A 20,182-nucleotide genomic window follows, 5' to 3' on the forward strand; every position below is an offset into this window, starting at 1 on the left:
ATGACGAAATACCCACGGAAGCGGCAGATTTTTTAGGAGGAAGGAGAAGAGCATAACAAGATTTGAACTTGTTCGAGGCTTATTTCGAATTTAAATAATTGTCTTGCATATGTTTATGTAGACGATTATTATTTGACATGGGGAAAGAGGGTTTTCTAAGCCCAAAGGCGATCGGGAATAGGATTAAAGCAAAAGGTCTTCAAAAATTGCGATGGTATTGTCAAATGTGCCAGAAACAATGTCGAGACGAGGTAAGAAAGATGGCTAGCTAAGTTAGCTATCTAACGTTATATAGCGTAACGTTTGGCATATTTGCTAGGATGTTAGCAAGCCAAATGTTGCATGCGTCATAAACGACCTCCTCATTGTGACATAATGTAAATTATCCATGTAAATTAGCTAGCGAGCTAGATGGACTGTATTGTCCTCGGGAAAGTCAGAAGTTAAGCTCTGCGTGCTAACGGTAAAGGCAAGGACAATAGCTAGTTAATACAATACAGAAGGTTGAACTAGCTCTCCCTTTCTGCCCATAGAATGGCTTCAAATGTCACTGCATGTCCGAGTCCCACCAGAGACAACTGCTGCTGGCCTCGGAGGACCCCAACAAGATCATGGACAACTTCTCACAGTGAGTCAATCTGCATTTACTTAGGTCTGGCTGTTGGTATGGCGTGTTCTATAACACTGTCTCCAATAAATGACATGTCAGTAATGATGAGCCAGTGGAGGTGTTCCACTAGTGGACTTACTTGCTTTCTCCACTCTTCCTCTCACCAAGGGAGTTCAAGAATGACTTTATTGAGCTGATTAAAAGACGCTTTGGTAATATTTGCTTTCTTCTGAATCTATATATTATATCTGCACGCAATATTACACTAGCTACTTATAAAGAGACCGTAAGATAAACCTCAACCTGACTGAATGTCTTTCTCTCTCTCTCTCTCTCTCTCTCTCTCTCTCTCTCCAGGAACCAAGCGAGTGCAAAACAACATTGTCTATAACGAGTACATCAATGACAGAGAGCATGTCCATATGAACTCCACCCAGTGGGAGACTCTCACTGAATTCACCAAGTGGCTGGGGAAAGAGGGTACTTTCACGCTCATGCCTCTTAGAACAGAGGTTATGTGTGTTTTCTGTGTCTGTCTGATCATTGACATTGCTGACTTCTCCCAGGTTTCTGTAAGGTGGACGAGACGCCCAAAGGCTGGTACATCCAGTACATCGACCGTGACCCAGAGACCATCCGGAGGCAGGAGGAGCTGGAGAGGAAGAAGAAGCAGGACCTCGATGACCAGGAGCGCAGTGCCAAGTTCATAGAGGAGCAGGTCCGCCGAGGCCAAGGAGGCAGGGAGCCAGAGGTGAGAGAGTACCACTACTGCCCTCCTCTGACTAGGAGGGCATATTACACTCTGTCTGCTGAAAAAGGACTGGCCAAGGGTTCTGTTTACTAGGGATGTAACGATTCACTGATACGCATCGGCACCCGGTACATATGTTTAAGATACAAGTGCATTGGTTTGCGGGAGCCCAAACTGATCAAAATGTAGCATGTATTGGTCAGAAAATCTATTTTAAAAAGTTACAAACCCCCAGTTCACTAACGTTTTTCCAAAAAGACCTCAAATCTTTTGTGACTGAATTTATGTGTCCATTCCTTTTTTGTAGCCTATCGAACTAAGCATGTCAATTCATATGACAGTCATTGATCTCCAAGTCGGATAACAACTGCGCACAGAGCAGCTCGCACCAACGAGAGCCTATCCCTGATCTAATATTCATAGATCTGTGCGGCACAATCAGCATTCAAATGCTTGTAAAATGGCTTTCCCAATGTCAAATCTTAGGCTTTATTAGTTGGGTGACAACCAATGTAATTTGCTGGGTCATTGTTATCAAATGCACTGTGCATTATTTATATTTTTTTACTGGAGTTGTATAGGCTACCAGAGTGGACACAACTCACATCTTTCTGATTGCACATCTAACTTTTGATTGGGGCTTTTCGATTGCCAGGTTCACCATAAGAAATAGTTTTGGTGGTTTTGCTTTAAACAATCAGTGTGTTTTGCCATTTTTACATGAACAGGTTAAAGTTGTAATTTCATAACAAACATTTTGCAAGCCTGTGGTCGGAGTGGGAGAAGAGCAATTCTCCGTAAAGTGCACAACCATTCACTTTTGAGACTGGGGTGCAATCCAAATCTGCAATTACATTAATTTGCTATTTCGGCTAATTTCTAAAGATAAATATAGACATTTTACAAAAGAATCAGTAGGTGAATGAGATTTCAAAAGTGAGGGGACAAAAAGCATTACCCCCCCCCCCAAATCAGATAGTGGTAGATGCTCAGTTTGCTCTCTGGCTCAGCTCAGGCGCCTACACACACCATACATCATTCTCACACACAGCTCAGAGAAATCATCTCAGACAGATCCAGCTCAGAGGCCCCGCTCCTAAACTTAATCAGTATCAGATTTTAATTTAGAATGGAAAATAATTCAACCAAATTACACAGAATTATTTCAAACTAAAAGTTTTGTTCCTGTATCGAATCGTGCTTGAAAGGAAAGATTCACATCCCTACTGTTCAGCAAAGATACTGTTTATCTAGGACATGTCATGGACTCAAAAACAACCTGTCCCTCTTTTTTTTCAGGAAGCACCGGTTTTCACTGAGTTGAAACGAGAAAGTGAAGAAGAGAAAAGTATGTTTTTAATATTTTTTTATAGGTAACTCATGATGCGTTTGGTCGGAAATTATACAGATTACACCGTTTTGTCCGCTCATCTCTCGCTGGTTATATTTCAGTTACCTTCAATCTGGCCAAGGGCTCCTGTTCCTCTGCGGATGGCCTATCTAAAGCCAGGTACAGTAACCTGGATCTCAGTAAGACTGACTCACCGTCATCAATAGCAATGCAAAACAGCAAAAGTAAATGACTGTGGGGATTTCACTCTGATTAACACTGTGTCTACCTCTTCCCCTTAGTGTGGCCCTGGGTCCCAGTGCCCTGAAGGCAGCAGGATCAGGGAAAAGGAAAGATGCGCCCTCCACCTCAGAAGCCAAAGAGAAGAAGAAGAAGTCAGCCCTGGATGAGATCATGGAGGTACGGTAGTGTTTCCAGTTCTCCCTCTCAGCTCTGACTTGAGGCACTGTCAAGTTAACTCTGTGTTAAACACGTGCACATGTAACCCTTTGTGAGCTGTGTTGTGTTCAGATGGAGGAGCAGAAGAAGAGGTCTGTGAGAGCGGACCACTGGCTGCACCCCGGCATCGTAATCAAAGTTGTTACCAAGAGACTGGGGGAGAAATACCACAAGAAGAAAGGAGTCATCAAGGTAACACATTAGTTCCACACATGCATGATCATATCCAAGATGTTTGATTGGGCCAGTTTTGTGTTCTAAGTAGCTTATAAGAGGTTTATAGTCAGTACGCTGCCATTGAGAAGAATATCATATCTATTTAGGCTAACAGTTGTGTTTTGTAGGAGGTGCAGGATAAATACACAGCCGTTGTGAAGATGATTGACACAGGGGACAAACTGAAACTAGACCAGAGTCACCTGGAGACGGTCATCCCTGCACCAGGTAACCTAGTTCTCGCCACGGTTACACACACACACACACACACACACATGTCCACAGGAAATGTATGATTTGCAAACTGTACATTATTTTACTGTATCTGTAATCTGACCTGTTATTTCACCAAATCTAATAATCAAATCTGTCCCACAGGTAAACGGGTCCTGGTTCTGAACGGTGTGTACAGAGACACAGAGGCCCTACTGGACTCCATAGACGAGAGAAAGTTCAGTGCCACCCTCACACTTGACTCGGTAAGGACCAGGCACAAAATGGCTCTCGTCATGCATCAGTTTCTACCGTTTGGTGGTGGAATAGATGTTTGGTATAGCAAATGCTTTGGGATGATATGAATGGTTCTTATTTTCTCATACAAGGGTGTGTTTTCTTCCTCAGGGTCGGATGAAAGGGAGGAGGGTGGACGGGATTGCCTATGAGGATTTCTCTAAAATAGCCGGATCTATCATGACTTCTGTTACATGACAGCGTAACCCAAGAGCCCCTACCCTGCCACTGAGGCCCATCAGCCGAGAGACTCTACTGTGTCAGAGTTACTTTCTCTAAATATCCCAGAATGCATTTTCTATGGAGGTATCACTTCCTGACTTAGCCAAGCAATGATTATGGGGGGGAAACATTTTCTTTTTAGTTTTCTTTTGTATCGTTATTAAAATGGTTCTCTACAAATACATTTTAATGTTGTAATATTACTTATTGAATAAAGTACAACACAATTGACCTATGAATTGTTTGATACAATGGTTGATTGAAAAACAATTCGATTTTGCCATGTAAGATGAGGTCTGAGAAATACAACAGTCATTGGAATGTTCTGGTGAAGAAGTGTACGTAAAGCTGGCAGCGTAGTCTTCATGAAAATGATGAAACATTCACACTGCTATACATACTGATACTGCTTTTTATAACGTTTCATAAAGAGAGAGCGTTGTCGGACAGAGCTGTGATATGAAAACGGGTAATAACACATATGTGTCTAGTCAAATTGGCTCCATATGTGTGTGTCTCCTGTACCTGTGGACGAGGATATCCATTATAACTATGCCCTGTCTCTTGCTGCCTGGGTTACATGGTACCCCTGTGTGCCTTGCGATTGGTCGCTCAGAGCGGGAGCGGCAGGAAGCTGTCGAGTCGCGGGACGATGTAGTTGGTGTAATGGCCGTCGATGAAGCCTTTGCCACTGTTGTGGATGAACCAGCAGAAGACGTCAGATCCACGTTTCTGATCCCGCCTGTAGTCCTTCTGCCAGCCCCTGTCACACACGTGGAATAGTTACAACCTCGTCTACAAGCCTCGTCGTGTTAGCACTCACATGCACTATGTCCCACTGTGTGATATGGTGGAAGGATTACCTGAACAGAGATGAAGTCTATCGACTGAGTATGTGTGACGTGCTGATGTTTTTCCTGTAATGGTGTGTTGTTTACCTGGCAGCAGAGATGTGCATGAGAGAGTGTGTTCTTACCTGGTGACGACCAGCTTGTTGCCCTTCACCTCCATGGTGGCCTCCTTCTTCAGAGGGTCAGCTCCCTGGTGCAGGTTAAACACCCTCACCTCTGGCTCCTGGCCAAACTGACCTACACACACACACAGATCAGTGAAACCTAGTGAAGTAGGCTGTGATTAAATATAGGGATACTGCTGCAGGATTCACTTTAAGGGAGATGTAGGGTATCTTGCAACTGTATGTAAAATAATTGAATTAGCTTATAACATTATTGTAACAGTACAGTAACAGGGTAACACTTGGGTCCAATTGGTGACCTACCTATAAGGCCGTGGGCCTGAGAGGAGTACTGGTTGTTGTTGGGGATATAGAGGCCCAGGAAGTCCACGTGGGTTGGGTGTTTCTTCCACACACGATGTAGCAGCACCATCACAGTGATCTTGTCATCCACCGTCACCATCACCTTGGAGTCCTTCACTATGGAAACCTTCACCCTGAAACACACAGGGATCATAGCATGTGGTTAAAACAGGAAACCGTGTACTTTTAAAATGTACTTTTTTTTTACCTTACCACAGGAAAACAAGCTGATGGTGCCTGACCAGCGGTTTGTGTGTGTCTGTGTGTGCATGTTCCTACCTGTCCTGGGTGATGTCGGCCGTTGCTCCCCAGGTGAAGGAGTGGTTGTTCCTGCCGTGAGTCAGGTCGATACGGTCGGTGCTGACTGACACACTGATGCCGTCAGGCTGGTAGAACACTGATATGGTGCCAAAGTACGTGTTCACCTTCTCCTTCTCCTCCACCCCGACCCTCTTAGAGCCAATCAACTGGCCATTCACCACCACGCCTAGAGGACAAAGAGGGCGGAGAATAAGAGGACACAAGCAAAGATACACACTTTTTTTGCATGCACACGCATACCTGCACCAGGGTCTGACACCAGATTGAGGATGTGTCCAGGCTCTGAGTCGATGTTGAAGCAGATGTCCATGTTGTTTTTAGGCAGGTGGACGATGAAGTGAGGGTCGTTCTCCACTGTCACACAGAAAACACACAGACAAACAACCTTTACTATAGTGACGCAATGGACATAGGAATATTACCCAGTGAGACATTGCCAGGTAGGGAGGTAGGCAATGTTGATGGCCCAATGCAGCTGTTTTTATCTCAATATCAAATCATTTCTGGGTAACGATTAAGTACCTTACTGTGATTGTTTTGAAATTAAAATGGTCAAAAATAAACAAAAATAGTTACATGTGGACAGTACCAAAACAAATGATCTAATGATTCTGTCTCTTTGCAGCAAAATCTGCAGTACTGGGATAGTTGTATCCCCCATATGTATAACATTCTATTGGTTGCAAGAATTTTGTATAGTCATTTAAAGCTTTGAATCCAGTGTTGTTTTCTGTATCAGTTCATAAACCATGTGCCATGGAATCAATACATCGAAAATCTCTTCCCGACTATTTTGCAATATACTGTATATGGCACAGCTGTCATTTTTGGGGTCCTTAAATGAAACTGATATACTTTTTTATTTATCACAATTTTCTTTAGCAAATTTTGGTCTTTAATGCAGGGCCGACAGACAAGTTCCTTACTTTCTACCCCTTCCACTTGCCTCTAGCATTTTACATTTTGAGTACAACAGACATTTCCATATATTTTTGTTAGCTGCATGCATGTGTGACAACTCCGCCAGTCCTATTTAGGATGTCATTTACAAAGATTAAACCTTTTTTAAACATTCTTTCCAAAAATATTGTTTTTTTTTATCAATTAGTATGTTTGAATTTAACCATAATATTGGTTGTAATATTTGTTCTGTTTTTTTTTCTGGTGGATTAAACTGAAATTTCAACCAACTTTCTATGGCTTGTTTTAAAAATAGTGATATTTTGGAGATTATATCATTTTCAAATAACCGAAAGTGAAAGGCTGTAATCTGAATAAAGGGGAAAAGGCCATTCTTGAACATGGGGTAAGACATCCTTACTAATCTGTTAGAGCACCAGTTTGGATTTAAGTATAACTTTTGAATGACTGAAGCCTTTAGTGAGAGCTCTTATGCTTTAATATTTAATCATTATTGTCCTCTGAATTCATATTATTTATATAAATAGGCCCGTTTAATTTTGTCTGGCTTGCCATTACAAATAAAATATAATATTTTTGCTCATATAATTTAAAAAACAAGTCGCTAGGTGTACAGTAGTCAAGGCCATAAGCGAATAGGTAAACTGGGATATGACTAAAAAGATAATGGGGGTGATTTTTTCCACAAATACACAGGTATTTTCCTTTCCACGGTAGCAAGATCTAATCTATTTTTGCTAACTTTACATTCAAATGCATTGTAAGGAGATTATTTCTTTCTTTTGGGATATGAATATCGAGTATGTCCTCTTCACTGTTAGACCATTGTCACGCCCTGACCATAGAGAGCCCTTTGTTCAGGGCGTGACTAGGGGGTGATCTAGTATAGATATTTCTATGTGGGTGCTAATATGGTTCCCAATTAGAGGCAGCTGTTTATCATTGCCTCTGATTGGGGATCATATTTAGGTAGGTTGTTTCCCCACCTGCATTTGTGGGATATTATTTTGTGTTTTGTTCATGTGTACCACGTAGTCGTGTTTCGTTGTTTATTTATTTATTTGTTTTGTTCTTGCTAAGTTTCACTTTATAATAAATATGTGGAACTCAACATCTGCTGTGACTTGGTCCGTCTCTCCTCACGTACGTGAAAGAATATCCCACCAACAAAGGACCAAGCAGCGTGCTACTATGGGGAAAATAAGTTGGACCTGGGAAGAAATAATAGAAGGACAGGAGATACTTCCTTGGCAGGGGTCACAGAGGACGCAAGGAGAGAAGGGAGGACAGTGATGACGCCAGGGTTCGCAGCCACAAAGAAAGCCCAAAAAACTGCCCAAAAATATATTTTTTTTTTTTGGGGGGGGGGGGGACAGAGCCTGTGTGGGAGTCGATAGAGGAATTTAATGAGAGATACCGGAGAGAGGTTCTGGCAAGGAGTATGCTACAGCGCAGGCGCACTGAAGAGCGCCTTCTCAGCCCAGTACCATCTGTGCCAGCTCCACGCACTCGCCCTGAAGAGCCAGAGACTGTCAGGGAGGTAATTTGGAAGTTGGGAGAGAGAAGAGATGTTGTGCAAGTGTGTTCTGCTCAACATCCGACCAGAGGATCTGGTTAGCAGTCTGGTGCAACTTGGGCCAGCTCCACGCTTCTGGCCTCCAGAGCCAGTGCGTCCTGTGTCTCCTCCTCGCAGTCGCCCTGAAGTACGTGTCCCCAGTCCGGTGCGTCCTGTGTCTCCTCCTCACAGTCGCCCTGAAGTACGTGTCCCCAGTCCGGTACATCCTGTGCCTGTTCCCTGCACTCGCCCTGAGGTGCGTGTCACCAGTCCGGTACCACCTGTGCCGGCTCCACGCACCAGGCCTCCAGTGCGCCTTCCCAGTCCGGTACCACCTGTACCGGCTCCACGCACCAGGCCTCCAGTGCGCCTTCCCAGTCCGGTACCACCTGTACCGGCTCCACGTACTAGGCCTTCAGTGCGCATTCACAGTCCAGAGCTTCCGGCGATGGTTCCGAGTCCATAGCTTCCGGCGACGGTCCCCAGTCCAGAACCTCCTGCGACGGTCCCCAGTCCGGAACCTCCTGCAGTCCACAGTCCGGAACCTCCTGCGATGGTCCACAGTCCGGAACCTCCTGCGATGGTCCACAGTCCCGATCCAGGGAAGGAGCTCTCCTCTGCGCCGATGCCCAGTCGTGGCATGGCATCCAGTCCCGCTCCATGGCAGGAGCCTTCCTCTGCGCCGGTCCCCAGTCCAGGCATGGCGTCCAACCCAGCTCCATGGCTGGAGCCATCCTTGGCACCGATACCCAGTCCAGGCACAGCGTTCAGCCCGGCGCCATGGCCGGATCCGGGATCTGGGTGGGGGCTACGACCTGCACCAGAGCCGCCACCGGGATTAATCACCCCCCCTACCCTCCCCATTTGGTTTCAGGTTTTGCGGCCGGAGTCGCACCTTTGGGGGGGTACTGTCACGCTCTGACCAGAGAGCCCTTTGTTCTCTATGGTGTAGTAGGTCAGGGCATGACTAGGGGGTGATCTAGTATAGATATTTCTCTATGAAGGTGCTAATATGGTTCATATTTAGGTAGGTTGTTTCCCCACCTGCATTTGTGGGATATTATTTTGTTTTATATTTTGAATAAAAAATGTGTTTGTTTTATATTATTAATAAAACAAATATGTTTTGTTCTTGCTAAATTTCACTTTATAATAAATATGTGGAACTCAACATCCGTGCCTTGGTCCGTCTCTCCTCATGTACGTGATAACCATTTTATTGGTAAATTACACAGTAATGTAAAAGTTGTAATTTTTTAGTGATCCAATACGTAATATTGTACACTTACCATGATTTGGTTGTAATCCAGAGAGATTAAACAATTTATCTAGATCATCTTTGAGGCTGTGGAGGGATCCAAATTGTTGATTTACAAGAAAACATGAATCATCAGCGTACAATGAGACCTTTGTGTTTAAGTCCTGGATTTCTAGGCCGTAGATATTATTGTTGGATCTGGTTTTAATAGTTAACATTTCGATGGCCATAATAAATAGATATGCCGATAGTGGGCAACCTTGTTATACTCCTCTTGACAGTTTAACACCTAGGGTTGAAAATTGAAATATTCCAGGCATATATATAAATTCCAGTCGTACTTTATCAAAAGCCTTTTCAAAGTCAGCTATGAAAATCAGGCCTGGTTTCCCAGATTTGACAGTGTTCTATTGTTTCCAGTACTTGTCTTATATTATCGCCAATGTGTCGTCCATGTAAAAAAAAATACCTTGTGGGAATAATATCCCACAATACCTTTTTAATTCTAAGCGCTATGCACTTTGCTAGAATTTTTGCATCACAACGCTGAAAGTTAAAAAAAAATGCAATTTCTCAATCAAACACTTAGCTAGGACTGTCTGGGAGTGGTCTGAGAGAGGAGCCTAATGGGAGGGATGTGTAACCTGAAAACTAGCTGTTATAGGCAGAGAGGTGTGCCAACTCTCTTTGTTATTGGTCTATTAACTTATATCGCCTGGTCACGAGGCAGTCCAAAAACCCCACCCAGCAAAACAAGCTGAAATTTCAGGCAAACTTTTCAAACAGCTCTTACACAGTGCATTATCATAATATTCACAATTTCACAGCATTATTCCAACCTCATAGTGTGTAAATATATATACAACACAGGGAAATCACGTTGTGTCCACACTGCCCCTTTAAAAACAGAGTGAATGGCTATGTGTATGTTTCTACGTATTGTGATATGGACAGGTAGAGAAGCATTATGCTGTAGCACAGATGTGTATAGAGGTGTGTGTGTGTTATGGTCACCTATGGTGATGTGATCTGGTAGGGGCCTCTCGGCGTGGCTAGGGGGGGCAGGGGTGGTCATCTGGACCCAGGGGGGGATGCTGTGAACCATCTTTACTGGAGTCCTTCCTCCGAGAGCAGCCATACCAGATCCTCCTACACACACACACACACACACCGAGTTTGGGAAAGCTTTAGTCACTCTCTTGCCCTCATGTACATTTACAAGACCCAAAATGGGGGACTCTAGTGATTTTGATCAGGCACCTGCACAGCAGCCCTGTTTGGGGTCATTAGGGGAGTCAGCGAGCAACCTCTCCTTGGCCTCCTCACTCTCCACCAGTAGGGCAGTGAGGGGCGTGACAAACTGGTGCTCCACAGCCAGGGTCAGGATCCTCTGTGTGATCTTCCTCTTCTGACCAGCAGTGGGGGCCATGGACCTGCAGGGAACAGGGATATACCATTCACAAAATGTTACTCTGTGTGATTATTCATGCTCTGTATTCTGTATTGAAGGGCTGGCAAATTATAGCACAACCTCTCGGCCAGTAGCTGGTTGACAGTGATGTAGGCCCACATCTGTCTGGCGAAGCCAGTGAAGGCATGCTGCTGCTGGGCCAGCGCAGCGTCTAGCTCCAGGTAGTCTGCTTCAGTCTGTAGGGACAGGTCCAGACGATCCTGGGAGGAAGAGGGGGACAGAGAGAGGGTAGGACGTGTGATTGTGTGTGTGTGTGTGTGTGTGTGTGTGTGTGTGTGTGTGTGTGTGTGTGTGTGTGTGTGTGTGTGTGTGTGTGTAGTGGTGTAAAGTACTTAAGCAAAACATATTTAAAGTACTACTTAAGTAAATTTTTGTGATATCTGTACTTTACTATTTATATGTTTGACTACTTTTACTTCACTACATTCCTACTAAAAGTATGTACTTTTTACTTCATACATTTTCCCTGACACCCAAAAGTACTTTTTACAGTTTGAATGCTTAGCAGGACAGGAAAATGGAAAATTCCCCCACTTATCAAGAGAATATCCCTGGTCATCTCTACTCCCTCATATCTGGTGGACTCACTAAAGAAACATGTTTTGTTTGTTAATTATGTCTGAGTGTTGGAGTTTGCCCCTGGCTATCTGGTTTGGTTAATATAAGCCATTTCAAATTATTTATACTTTTACTTTTACTTTGGATACTTAACTATTTTTAAAACCAAATACTTTTAGACTTTTACTCCAGTAATATTTTACTGGGTGACTTTCACTTTGACTTGAGTCATTTTCTTTACTTTTACTCAAGTATGACTTTTGGGTACTTATTCCACCCCTGTGTGTATGAGTGTGCATGCGTGCATGTGTATGTATGACTCACAGCGGATGCAGTGGTGAAGCTGTTTAGAGTAGTGGACTCAGAGGGCAGCACCTTCCCAGCCACCACCAGCTCTGAGCCACTGAAGTACTTGTCAAAGTGGTTCTGTGTGACGTCAGAGACAGAGTCCTCTGGGAACTGAACTGTGATCTTCCTCAGGAGAGGAGACGAGACCTGGCTGTAGAACCGCTGGAGGAGGAGAACGGAGGAGGGCGTTGAGGTCAGAGATGGCGGTGAGAGAGTGATTATACAACAATAGGAAGGGATTTCAGAGGAGAGGTAGTCATAATAAAGGGGGAGAGCGGAGGGAGGGGATGGAGGAAGAGTAGTGATACAACAGGATGGAAGATTAGGTAGAGAAGGATGAATGGGAGTTTCAGGGACAGGGGTCTATTGTACCCGTATCTGATCTGAGGCGTCGTGGCTGGTGTAGATCCTCTGGGCCACGCCCCTATTCTCCATGGCGATGCGTTCCAGGAAGTCGTAGTCGACATCGAAGCCGATGCCCAATGAGAAGAGAGAGAACTCCTCCCTCATGACCTTCTTCACATTCTTCTGGATGGCGCTGAGCTTGATCTCTCCTACGCAGAGAGGGAGAGATGGTAGCACAATGATTTGAAGGGCAGTACACCACTAGATGTTATTAGATGGGGCGTGAGGGGGAAAATGAAGGGGGGTGAAGTGGTATGAGGTGGGTAATGAAACGTCAGTCCGTGTCAGTTTTGGGATCAACAGCGGTGTGATGTCTTACCGACAGTGGGGTCTCCATCAGACACCAGCATGATCATGGAGACAGAGCGTGGGTCAATCATGCCCTGATTGGACGCCTTCACCAGCATCTGCACCGCCCTCATCAATGCCTCATTGATATTGGTGCCTGGATCGGGTCAAAGGGCAGCGAGAGCCAATCAGATACATATCCAGACACAGCCTTTCGTTATCCACCACTCTTTCCTCTCTTCCTCATTCCTCTGTCTCTCCCCATTACTTAATCCCATCCAACCCTCTACTTCCTTATAATCCTCCACATCGCTCTCTTTCTCTGTCGCTCTCTTTCTTTCATCCCTCCCTTCTCTCTCCCTCCTTCTCTCACCTCCGTTGGGTTTGATGTTCTGGATGTATTTCTTGGCCTCAGCCACCTGTATGGTGCTTCCTGGAACCAGCTCCTCACTCCAGCAGCGCACGTTGTGGTTGAAGTCAACTATGCTGAAGTAGTCATCCATGGTCAGGTCATCCAATATGGTCTGCATAGCCTCCACAGTCTGAGAGAGAGAGTTATCGAGCAAGAGAGAGAGATAAAGTCATAAATGAGATTGGAGAGTAATTTGAGTGCAGTTTCACAGAATACACACATGAGGGCAGTGTGGCATTTGGCAAGCAGGCTCTTTTGTGAGAGAAGAGAGATGTACGACCCTGATGGGGCACAGATTGACCCCTGTGAGTTTTCTATGGTTACGTCACACACCTGCTTCATCTTGACTCCCCACATAGATCCACTGACGTCAATGACGAATACAATGTTTTTAGGAAGGGGGGAGAGGTTGGCCGGGGCGAAGAAATGCACAAAATGCCCGTCAGAAACCTAGGAGAAACAGTGAGATAACAGTGACCAATACTTCCTGTATTACATTTCTGTTACAAAGTAAAGTGACACAAAGAGTGTGTTACTGCGTGTGTTTCGGTCAGTGTGTGTACCCACATGTAGTTCCCCGGCATTGCTGTCTCTCAGGACGTCGTATTTGACGGTAAAGATGCCATCGATAGCGCTGGTGGTGCAGTTCTCGCACTTCCTCTGCTGCTGGAGCGAGGGCTTGAACACCACGTGAGCCTTGTCCTTCGAGGAGGTGAGTTTGGCCATGCCGCTGAAATGCTCTCCCAAGGTGTTGGGTGTCTCCACAGAGGCGATGCCGATGGGCTCATAGATATACACGTCCACCTGCGGAGAGACAGGGAGACGGTTCAAATACGCTGACACATCAGCACTGACCTATCAAAACACAGCCGTTAAATACCACACACAGGCACGCACACATGCACAAACGTAGGCTCTCTCACCTGGAACTGAGGCACCAGTCGTCCAGGCTGCAGGTGTAGTGAGTGTTCATAGAAGCCCAGCTTCCTCTGCATCATTTCCTGGTAGTGCAACTCAAACTCTATCTTACTGCCGGGAGGCACGTGGACCTCTGTCTTAAAGGTCTCCATGTCCTGGGAGTTAGCCCTGTGGTGTAGGATTACCAGCTCTAAAGTCAGTCACAGGACACTAGAAAGGTCTTATGCAACAACAATGTTTGTTACACACAGCATAGACCATTACGAATGGCATAGGATTCATAACGGTCAAAAAATGGGTGGGAACCCATTTCCCTGTATTGTCCAAGATGTCATTCTTCAGTATAGCTACACTAAATACCATAGCCATGATGCATTGTGGGCTGTACGGTACCTGACGAGGCCTGCAGCCTTCCCTCTGGCTCTAGCCTGAGCGTAGAGGTTCCTAGCCACAGTCTTCTCCTTCACTGAGCCCACAAACGTGATCCCATTCACATTCCTAACAACAGGACACAACACATAGTCCACAGCTCTTTCCATTCATTTCAGAGTTGTATTGCAGTGTGATTGCGATCGTGACATTTGGATTGTGATTGAGAATTGAGATTGTGATTTTTATTCTGATTGAGACGGTTGGCTCACATGGTGAAGTTGGTGATGAAGGCTTGTTTGGGGATCTGGACGTTGAAGCCAATGCTCTGGGCATTTGGACCAGAGTTGACCACAGAGCTCTTGACCGTGGTGTGGCAGAACCGCGACGTGATGCGGCTCTCCACCTTGTAGCTCTTAACTGTGATGTCATCACCCCGGATGGCCTACCGAGAGAGGTGGAGCACGTGAGACTGACTTTGGCTGTGATGTCATCAACTAGGGACGAGTGCCATTGCATAGGAATTGTCAAGCTCTCAAGCTCTCTACATTTACATATAAACCACATAAAACAACTGGTTTCGGGACACAGAATTGTCTTTTTAAATCTACAAATCAAAATATCTGACTGAAAAATGGATAGGAAACATGTTTTGGAGTATCTACTTGATGATAAAAAAAACTTAAGAACACCTGCTCTTTCCATGACATAGACTGACCAGGTGAATCCAGGTGAAAACTATGATCCCTTATTGATGTCACTTGATAAATACATTTCAATCAGTGTAGATGAAGGGGAGGAGATAGCTTGAGACAATTGAGACATGTTTTTTTGTGTGTGTGCCGTCCCGAGGGTGAATGAGCAAAGCAAAATGTTTAAGTGCCTTTGAATGGGGTATGGTAGTAGGTGCCAGGCGCAGCGGTTTGTGTCAGGAACTGCAACGCTGCTGGGTTTTTAATGCTCAACCGTTTCCTGTGTCAATCAAGAATGGTCTACCACCCAAAGGACATCCAGCCAATTTGACACAACTGTGGAAAGCATTGGAGTCAACATGGACCAGAATCCCTGTGGAAGGCTTTCGACACCTTGTAGAATCCATGCCCCGATGAATTGAAGCTGTTCTGGGGGAAAAGGGGGAGGTGCAACTCAATAATAGGAAGGTGTTCCTAATGTTTGGTGTAGTCAGCATATAACAGGCTGTGAATTCTGAGAAAGAAAGTGACACATTTTACCACAGAAACGTTAAATGGATGTAGCAACTGCAGAGTGAAGTCAATAACCTGTCTGTCAGCGGATTCTCTTCAAACAGGACCATTGATTAGTAGATAAGAGGACTAAACTCTGTCACAGTGGACAGAGGGGTCGAACACCAAGCAGAGACCTGAGAGAGAAACCTACCTCAAAGTCTTCCTGCTCCTCACTGGTCAATAATGCCCTCTGGAAACACACAGAAACAATCAGCTCTGTACCAATCAATCAAGCTAATGTATTTTATAAATCTCTTTTTACATCAGCAGTTGTCACAAAGTGCTTTACAGATACCCATTCTAAAACCTCAAAAAGCAAGCAATGCGGATGCAGGAGTCTCTGTATTGTCCCATAACTGCCCTCAGAGAGAAAATGTTTCATACATAACAGTAACTATAGGTAGGTGAAAATGGCATAACAATTCTATAGACATTCTAAAATAAATGTTTGAATTGTCAGTAAGCCTATATTGACCACATGTATAGGACTTTCATTGGGTTCAATCCATTGACCTCTACGTAACCCCTTTATCAATAGTTCAGAGGTCAATGAAGCAGACTGCTTGCTTTTACATGTTGTTGGTATTCTATTTCTGTAACTGGGCAAAAAAACGAAAAACCCACCTCAAGACAGGATCATTTCCCTCATAATATGTTGCATTATTGAATCAATGTCATATTGAATATAAAAAATGCACATTATTAATGATTGTGAATAGCAAACTATGACATTGTATAACATTAATTCAGACAAATTGTTTGGAAAAAACAAAAGAAGAGTTTCATCTCACCTTAAATCGTCCATGTTGTTCATCTAATGACTGGTAGAACAAAAGGGCCGTTTGTAAAATAGAAAATAAAGTTGTACATTAATCAATCACATGGACGTCACATATAATATAGTTCTGTAAAAGGAACGTTATCAAAAAAACACATTTGACAGAGAGATGTCTGTATCTACACACATTTGTATTTATTAAGGATCGACATTAGCTGCTGCCAAGGCAGGAGCTACTCTTCCTGGGGACCATCAGCATTAAGGCAATTAAGACACATCTATAAAACAATCTCGTTATCGTATAACAGTCGACATTGAAATATATGAACTCACCGTTTCCGTCTCCCACTCGCCCTCGACCACAAACTCAAAGCAGTGGGTTTGGTGTAGGGCCAGCAGGCCTAGGAGGAGAGCCAGGCGTCTCATGGTTCCAGGCCTGTATGTGTTGCCTGAGGTTTAACACTCCCAGATATAGTCCTTCAGCCGGGACTCAAGAGGGAGCAGAAAGATCCCAAAAATGAGGGTTAAAAATCCACTGAGTGCTGATAGACACTTGGCCCCAGTCAATATTTGTTGTGTTTCACGTAACCCGGAGAGGGAAACTTTGAAACTTGACCTGCCGTGTAGGAGGGTAAACACAGCATATTTGGGATCGTACAGGTTCGGTTTTGGGCTGGTTTTCTCGTTGATTTATGAGGGCCTAAAGTCTGCAACACACACAGACAATCAGAACTGGGTTTCCAATGCTGGTATGTACAGATTTAAACTCTGGCATACTATAGCAGTAGTTGCCTCTCTCTATGTGATCATAATAATACCTGTGGGTTGGCCACCTGGCAGTGGAGGTAATGTTTGGACTTCAGACAGAATTCAAACATTCAATTTGGTGCCAAATTTGGCCACTTTGCATGGCAATCACTGTGAGGTCACGTCAATTCCCTTTTTGCTGTGCAATAACAATAGAACAAAAACAGAAATAGAGGGAAACAATTGACTATTGACCTTTGTCACCATGCTGGGTGTGCACTGCATTAAACTATATTTTGGTATTTGTAGTCCACTGTTGATTCAGTCCCAAAATGTTTTGCATGTGATCAATCAAATTTTCAAGATACGGGACTTTCAAAAAGCACATTGTAACTTTCCACATCATCATGATAATGCAAACCGCTTGATTCCCTGACTGCTGACACGCAAAACACTGGGACTAATGCATTTTTTAAAATAGTTTTTGAGTGGATTATTCCTTTAAGGTGGAAACACTTTTCCTGAATGATTAATTGACCAATCATAGGGAGTCTCTCGCAAGCTCTCTGGGGGAATCACGCAACTGGGTTTTGTTTTTGAGGGAGTGTGGTGCTGAGACTACTACATCTGAAAGGACACACCTTTACTATCCAGACCTCTGTCTCTGACATGCACCATTGTCACATAGCAATATCAAATGCTAGTATGTTATATATTTTTATTTTCCCAGTATTATATAGTACACAAATCTTTGAAAATGTACATTTACATGAATATTTCCCATAAAGAAATCTCAATACAAAAACACACACCACAATTTTTGAATTATATTTAAATGGGTATTAAAAATAGTAATCGTTTTGATTTAATTATGAGCAGTATAGGCACCAGGGTTGTGCGCAATTCCTTTTTTTCTCAGTCAATTTAGAATGTTAACTGAAATTCCAATTCAATTTCAACTTTCGTCATTGCCTTCTGTAAAATAAATTGGAGTTGGAATTGGAATTTCAGTGTACTTCCTGAATCGACTGATTTAAAATGGAATTGTCCCCAACCCTGGTAGGCACAGTTCTTCACTGTTTTTTGTTCTTTAAAGTTCAACTTCAATGTTCGCTGAAATGCATTCGGAAATGTTTTCCACTCATTAAGAAATATAAATGCATGTTTCTGGAGGGAAAAAAGCACTTGAAAAAGAAACATAGAAAAAAACGCTTGAAATTGATTGAACGCACGCACGCACGCACACACACACACACACACACACACACACACACACACACACACACACACATACACACACACACACACACACACACACAGCAAAGCCTACAACAATGCCAACTCAAAATAAGTATTGCTCAGAAAATAAACAGTCCCTAAAACATCCTGTAACATCTCTGAAATGACAGGATGGCAGCATTTCCAGTCTGAGTAATGATAATGACCGCGCACCAATAGAAAGACGCATCAATCTCACGTAAAGCATCTAAACTAGCGAAACAGCGCCCCTCTGTCTCCATATGTGGAGACCATGTATCTGAAGCTATCTGGACAAAAGAAGAATGGCGTGTCATACTTTTTATGACCAGACAGCATCAGATACATGGGCTACATATGGTAAGACAGAGGGGCGCTGTTCTGTGCGCTAGTTTCAGCAGAGAGGAGGAGGCAAAGTGAGAAGGCTCATTCATTGTTTCATTATGTGAATCGTTTTCCCTTTGATTGGTTATTTTGATAAATTCCCCATTACATATGTAACCAGTAGGCTAGTAAATGTACCATTAATCCCCGTCATTTGGTTGCATTAATTACTCTTAATGCATGCATTACAGTCATTTACGGTTCTCATTCTTGGAGTGGAATGTTGTCTGCAAAATTCACAACCTGCTACACTTGTGCGAAACAGGCTGGTTTATTTCATAGCTTAGGGCTCTCGAGTGGCGCAGCGGTCTAAGACACTGCATCTCAGTGCTAGAGGTGTCACTACAGACCCTGGTTTGATTCAAAGCTGTATCACAACCAGCTGTGATTGGGAGTTCCATAGGGCTCGCACAATTGGCCCAGTATCGTCCGGGTTAGGCCGTCCTTGTAATTAGAAATGTGTTCTTAACTGACATGCCTAGTTAAATAAATAACTGAATCATTGTAATGTAAACCGCCATATCTTACAAATGTTCTATAAACCTGTCCTGCAGAGTGTGCTGTCCTTTGGTTTGACATGCGTGTGTGGAAACGCTTCAGCGCTCTACACAAAAACTCATCCTCCTAAAACTTGATTTTTTTTTACAGAACAGTACTCATCCCCTTCACTCAAAATTCAGTCACAGCAGCAGCTGGACAAGGGGAAAGAGAATGAAAACAGATAGATATGGAGGACTCTTTTATTCCAACAGCCATTAGGTCGTATAATAGATAGTCTGTTGGTCCCTCGAGTATATAGCACATTGCCCTTTCACTTTAAATGTGTGGCTATAGCACTTTGGATGAATTCTATTGTGTAGTTTCTGTGTTTTCATGTTTACGTACCGTCTTTTTAAGCAATTGACCAAATGAAGTTCCCCCTGGTGGGATAATAAAGGTGATCTGAATCTGAGTCATTTATGAGTTTTGTCCATTTTTTTTCCTCTGTCCTAATAACATTGAGGGAGTGTGAGCGCCTAAGCACGCCAACCTTCTGAGTTGATACAACGTTGCACTTCACTAGCAATAGCTCAAGTCAAGACATATAGAAAAGGAGTAGAGAGATTAATTAATGTGATTGCAACCTGAATTTTAATCAGGATATCTGCTAGGTTTTTATTTGTCAGCTTTAGGCCTATGTATTTGACTTATTTGAGGATGGCCTACTGCTGCATTGGCCTATAGGCCATCTCTGAGTCGTTCTGGCACCAGATTTTGGAGTTATCTTTTTATTTTAGTGTCTGCCACGTCCCCAGGGGCAAAATCTGGGGCGCCTCCATATCTATATCTTCCCAGGGTACACTAGTGGTTAGAGCCTTGGGCCAGTAACCGAAAGGTTGCTCGACCGAATTCCTGAGCTGACAAGGTAAAAATCTGTCTTTCTGCCCCTGAACAAGGCAGTTAAGCCACTGTTCCCCGGTAGGCATTAATTGAAAATAAGAATTTGTTCTCAACTGACTTGCCTAGTCAAATAAAGGTTAAATTGCCAA

General features: G+C 43.8%; 2 protein-coding genes across 5 annotated transcripts; one reads left to right on the plus strand and one right to left on the minus strand.

Moving 5' to 3' along the window:
- The first annotated feature begins 6 nt into the window (after positions 1 to 6).
- On the plus strand, positions 7 to 4,337 carry LOC109910341 (DNA/RNA-binding protein KIN17). 4 transcript variants are annotated; one of them, XM_020509515.2, is made up of 12 exons: positions 9 to 251; positions 534 to 628; positions 779 to 822; positions 968 to 1,090; positions 1,177 to 1,361; positions 2,661 to 2,709; positions 2,814 to 2,871; positions 2,994 to 3,111; positions 3,223 to 3,342; positions 3,495 to 3,594; positions 3,745 to 3,845; positions 3,988 to 4,337. In XM_020509515.2, exons 1-12 carry the CDS (start codon positions 138 to 140, stop codon positions 4,072 to 4,074), a joined length of 1,194 nt encoding a protein of 397 aa, XP_020365104.2. In that variant the 5' UTR covers positions 9 to 137; the 3' UTR covers positions 4,075 to 4,337. The 4 variants fall into 4 exon arrangements, with proteins under 4 accessions (XP_031687622.1, XP_020365104.2, XP_031687624.1 ...); XM_031831762.1 differs by having other exon boundaries at positions 7 to 251; positions 3,745 to 4,329; XM_031831764.1 differs by lacking the exon at positions 779 to 822 and having other exon boundaries at positions 15 to 251.
- Positions 2,713 to 17,080, minus strand: LOC109864576 (inter-alpha-trypsin inhibitor heavy chain H2-like). Its single transcript, XM_031831761.1, has 20 exons — positions 16,599 to 17,080; positions 16,279 to 16,308; positions 15,639 to 15,677; positions 14,513 to 14,685; positions 14,265 to 14,369; positions 13,877 to 14,039; positions 13,521 to 13,757; positions 13,287 to 13,403; positions 12,915 to 13,083; positions 12,573 to 12,698; positions 12,221 to 12,402; positions 11,825 to 12,010; positions 11,003 to 11,142; positions 10,732 to 10,904; positions 10,486 to 10,620; positions 5,978 to 6,091; positions 5,696 to 5,903; positions 5,378 to 5,550; positions 5,075 to 5,186; positions 2,713 to 4,861 (listed from the first exon to the last, which is right to left on the minus strand). The coding sequence occupies exons 1-20, from the start codon at positions 16,689 to 16,691 to the stop codon at positions 4,711 to 4,713; spliced, it is 2,826 nt and encodes a 941-aa protein (XP_031687621.1). The 5' UTR covers positions 16,692 to 17,080; the 3' UTR covers positions 2,713 to 4,710.
- Between the last annotated feature and the right edge of the window lie 3,102 nt (positions 17,081 to 20,182).

Source organism: Oncorhynchus kisutch, linkage group LG9, assembly GCF_002021735.2.
Source record: "Oncorhynchus kisutch isolate 150728-3 linkage group LG9, Okis_V2, whole genome shotgun sequence".
In the NCBI taxonomy this organism is placed as follows: domain Eukaryota; kingdom Metazoa; phylum Chordata; class Actinopteri; order Salmoniformes; family Salmonidae; genus Oncorhynchus; species Oncorhynchus kisutch.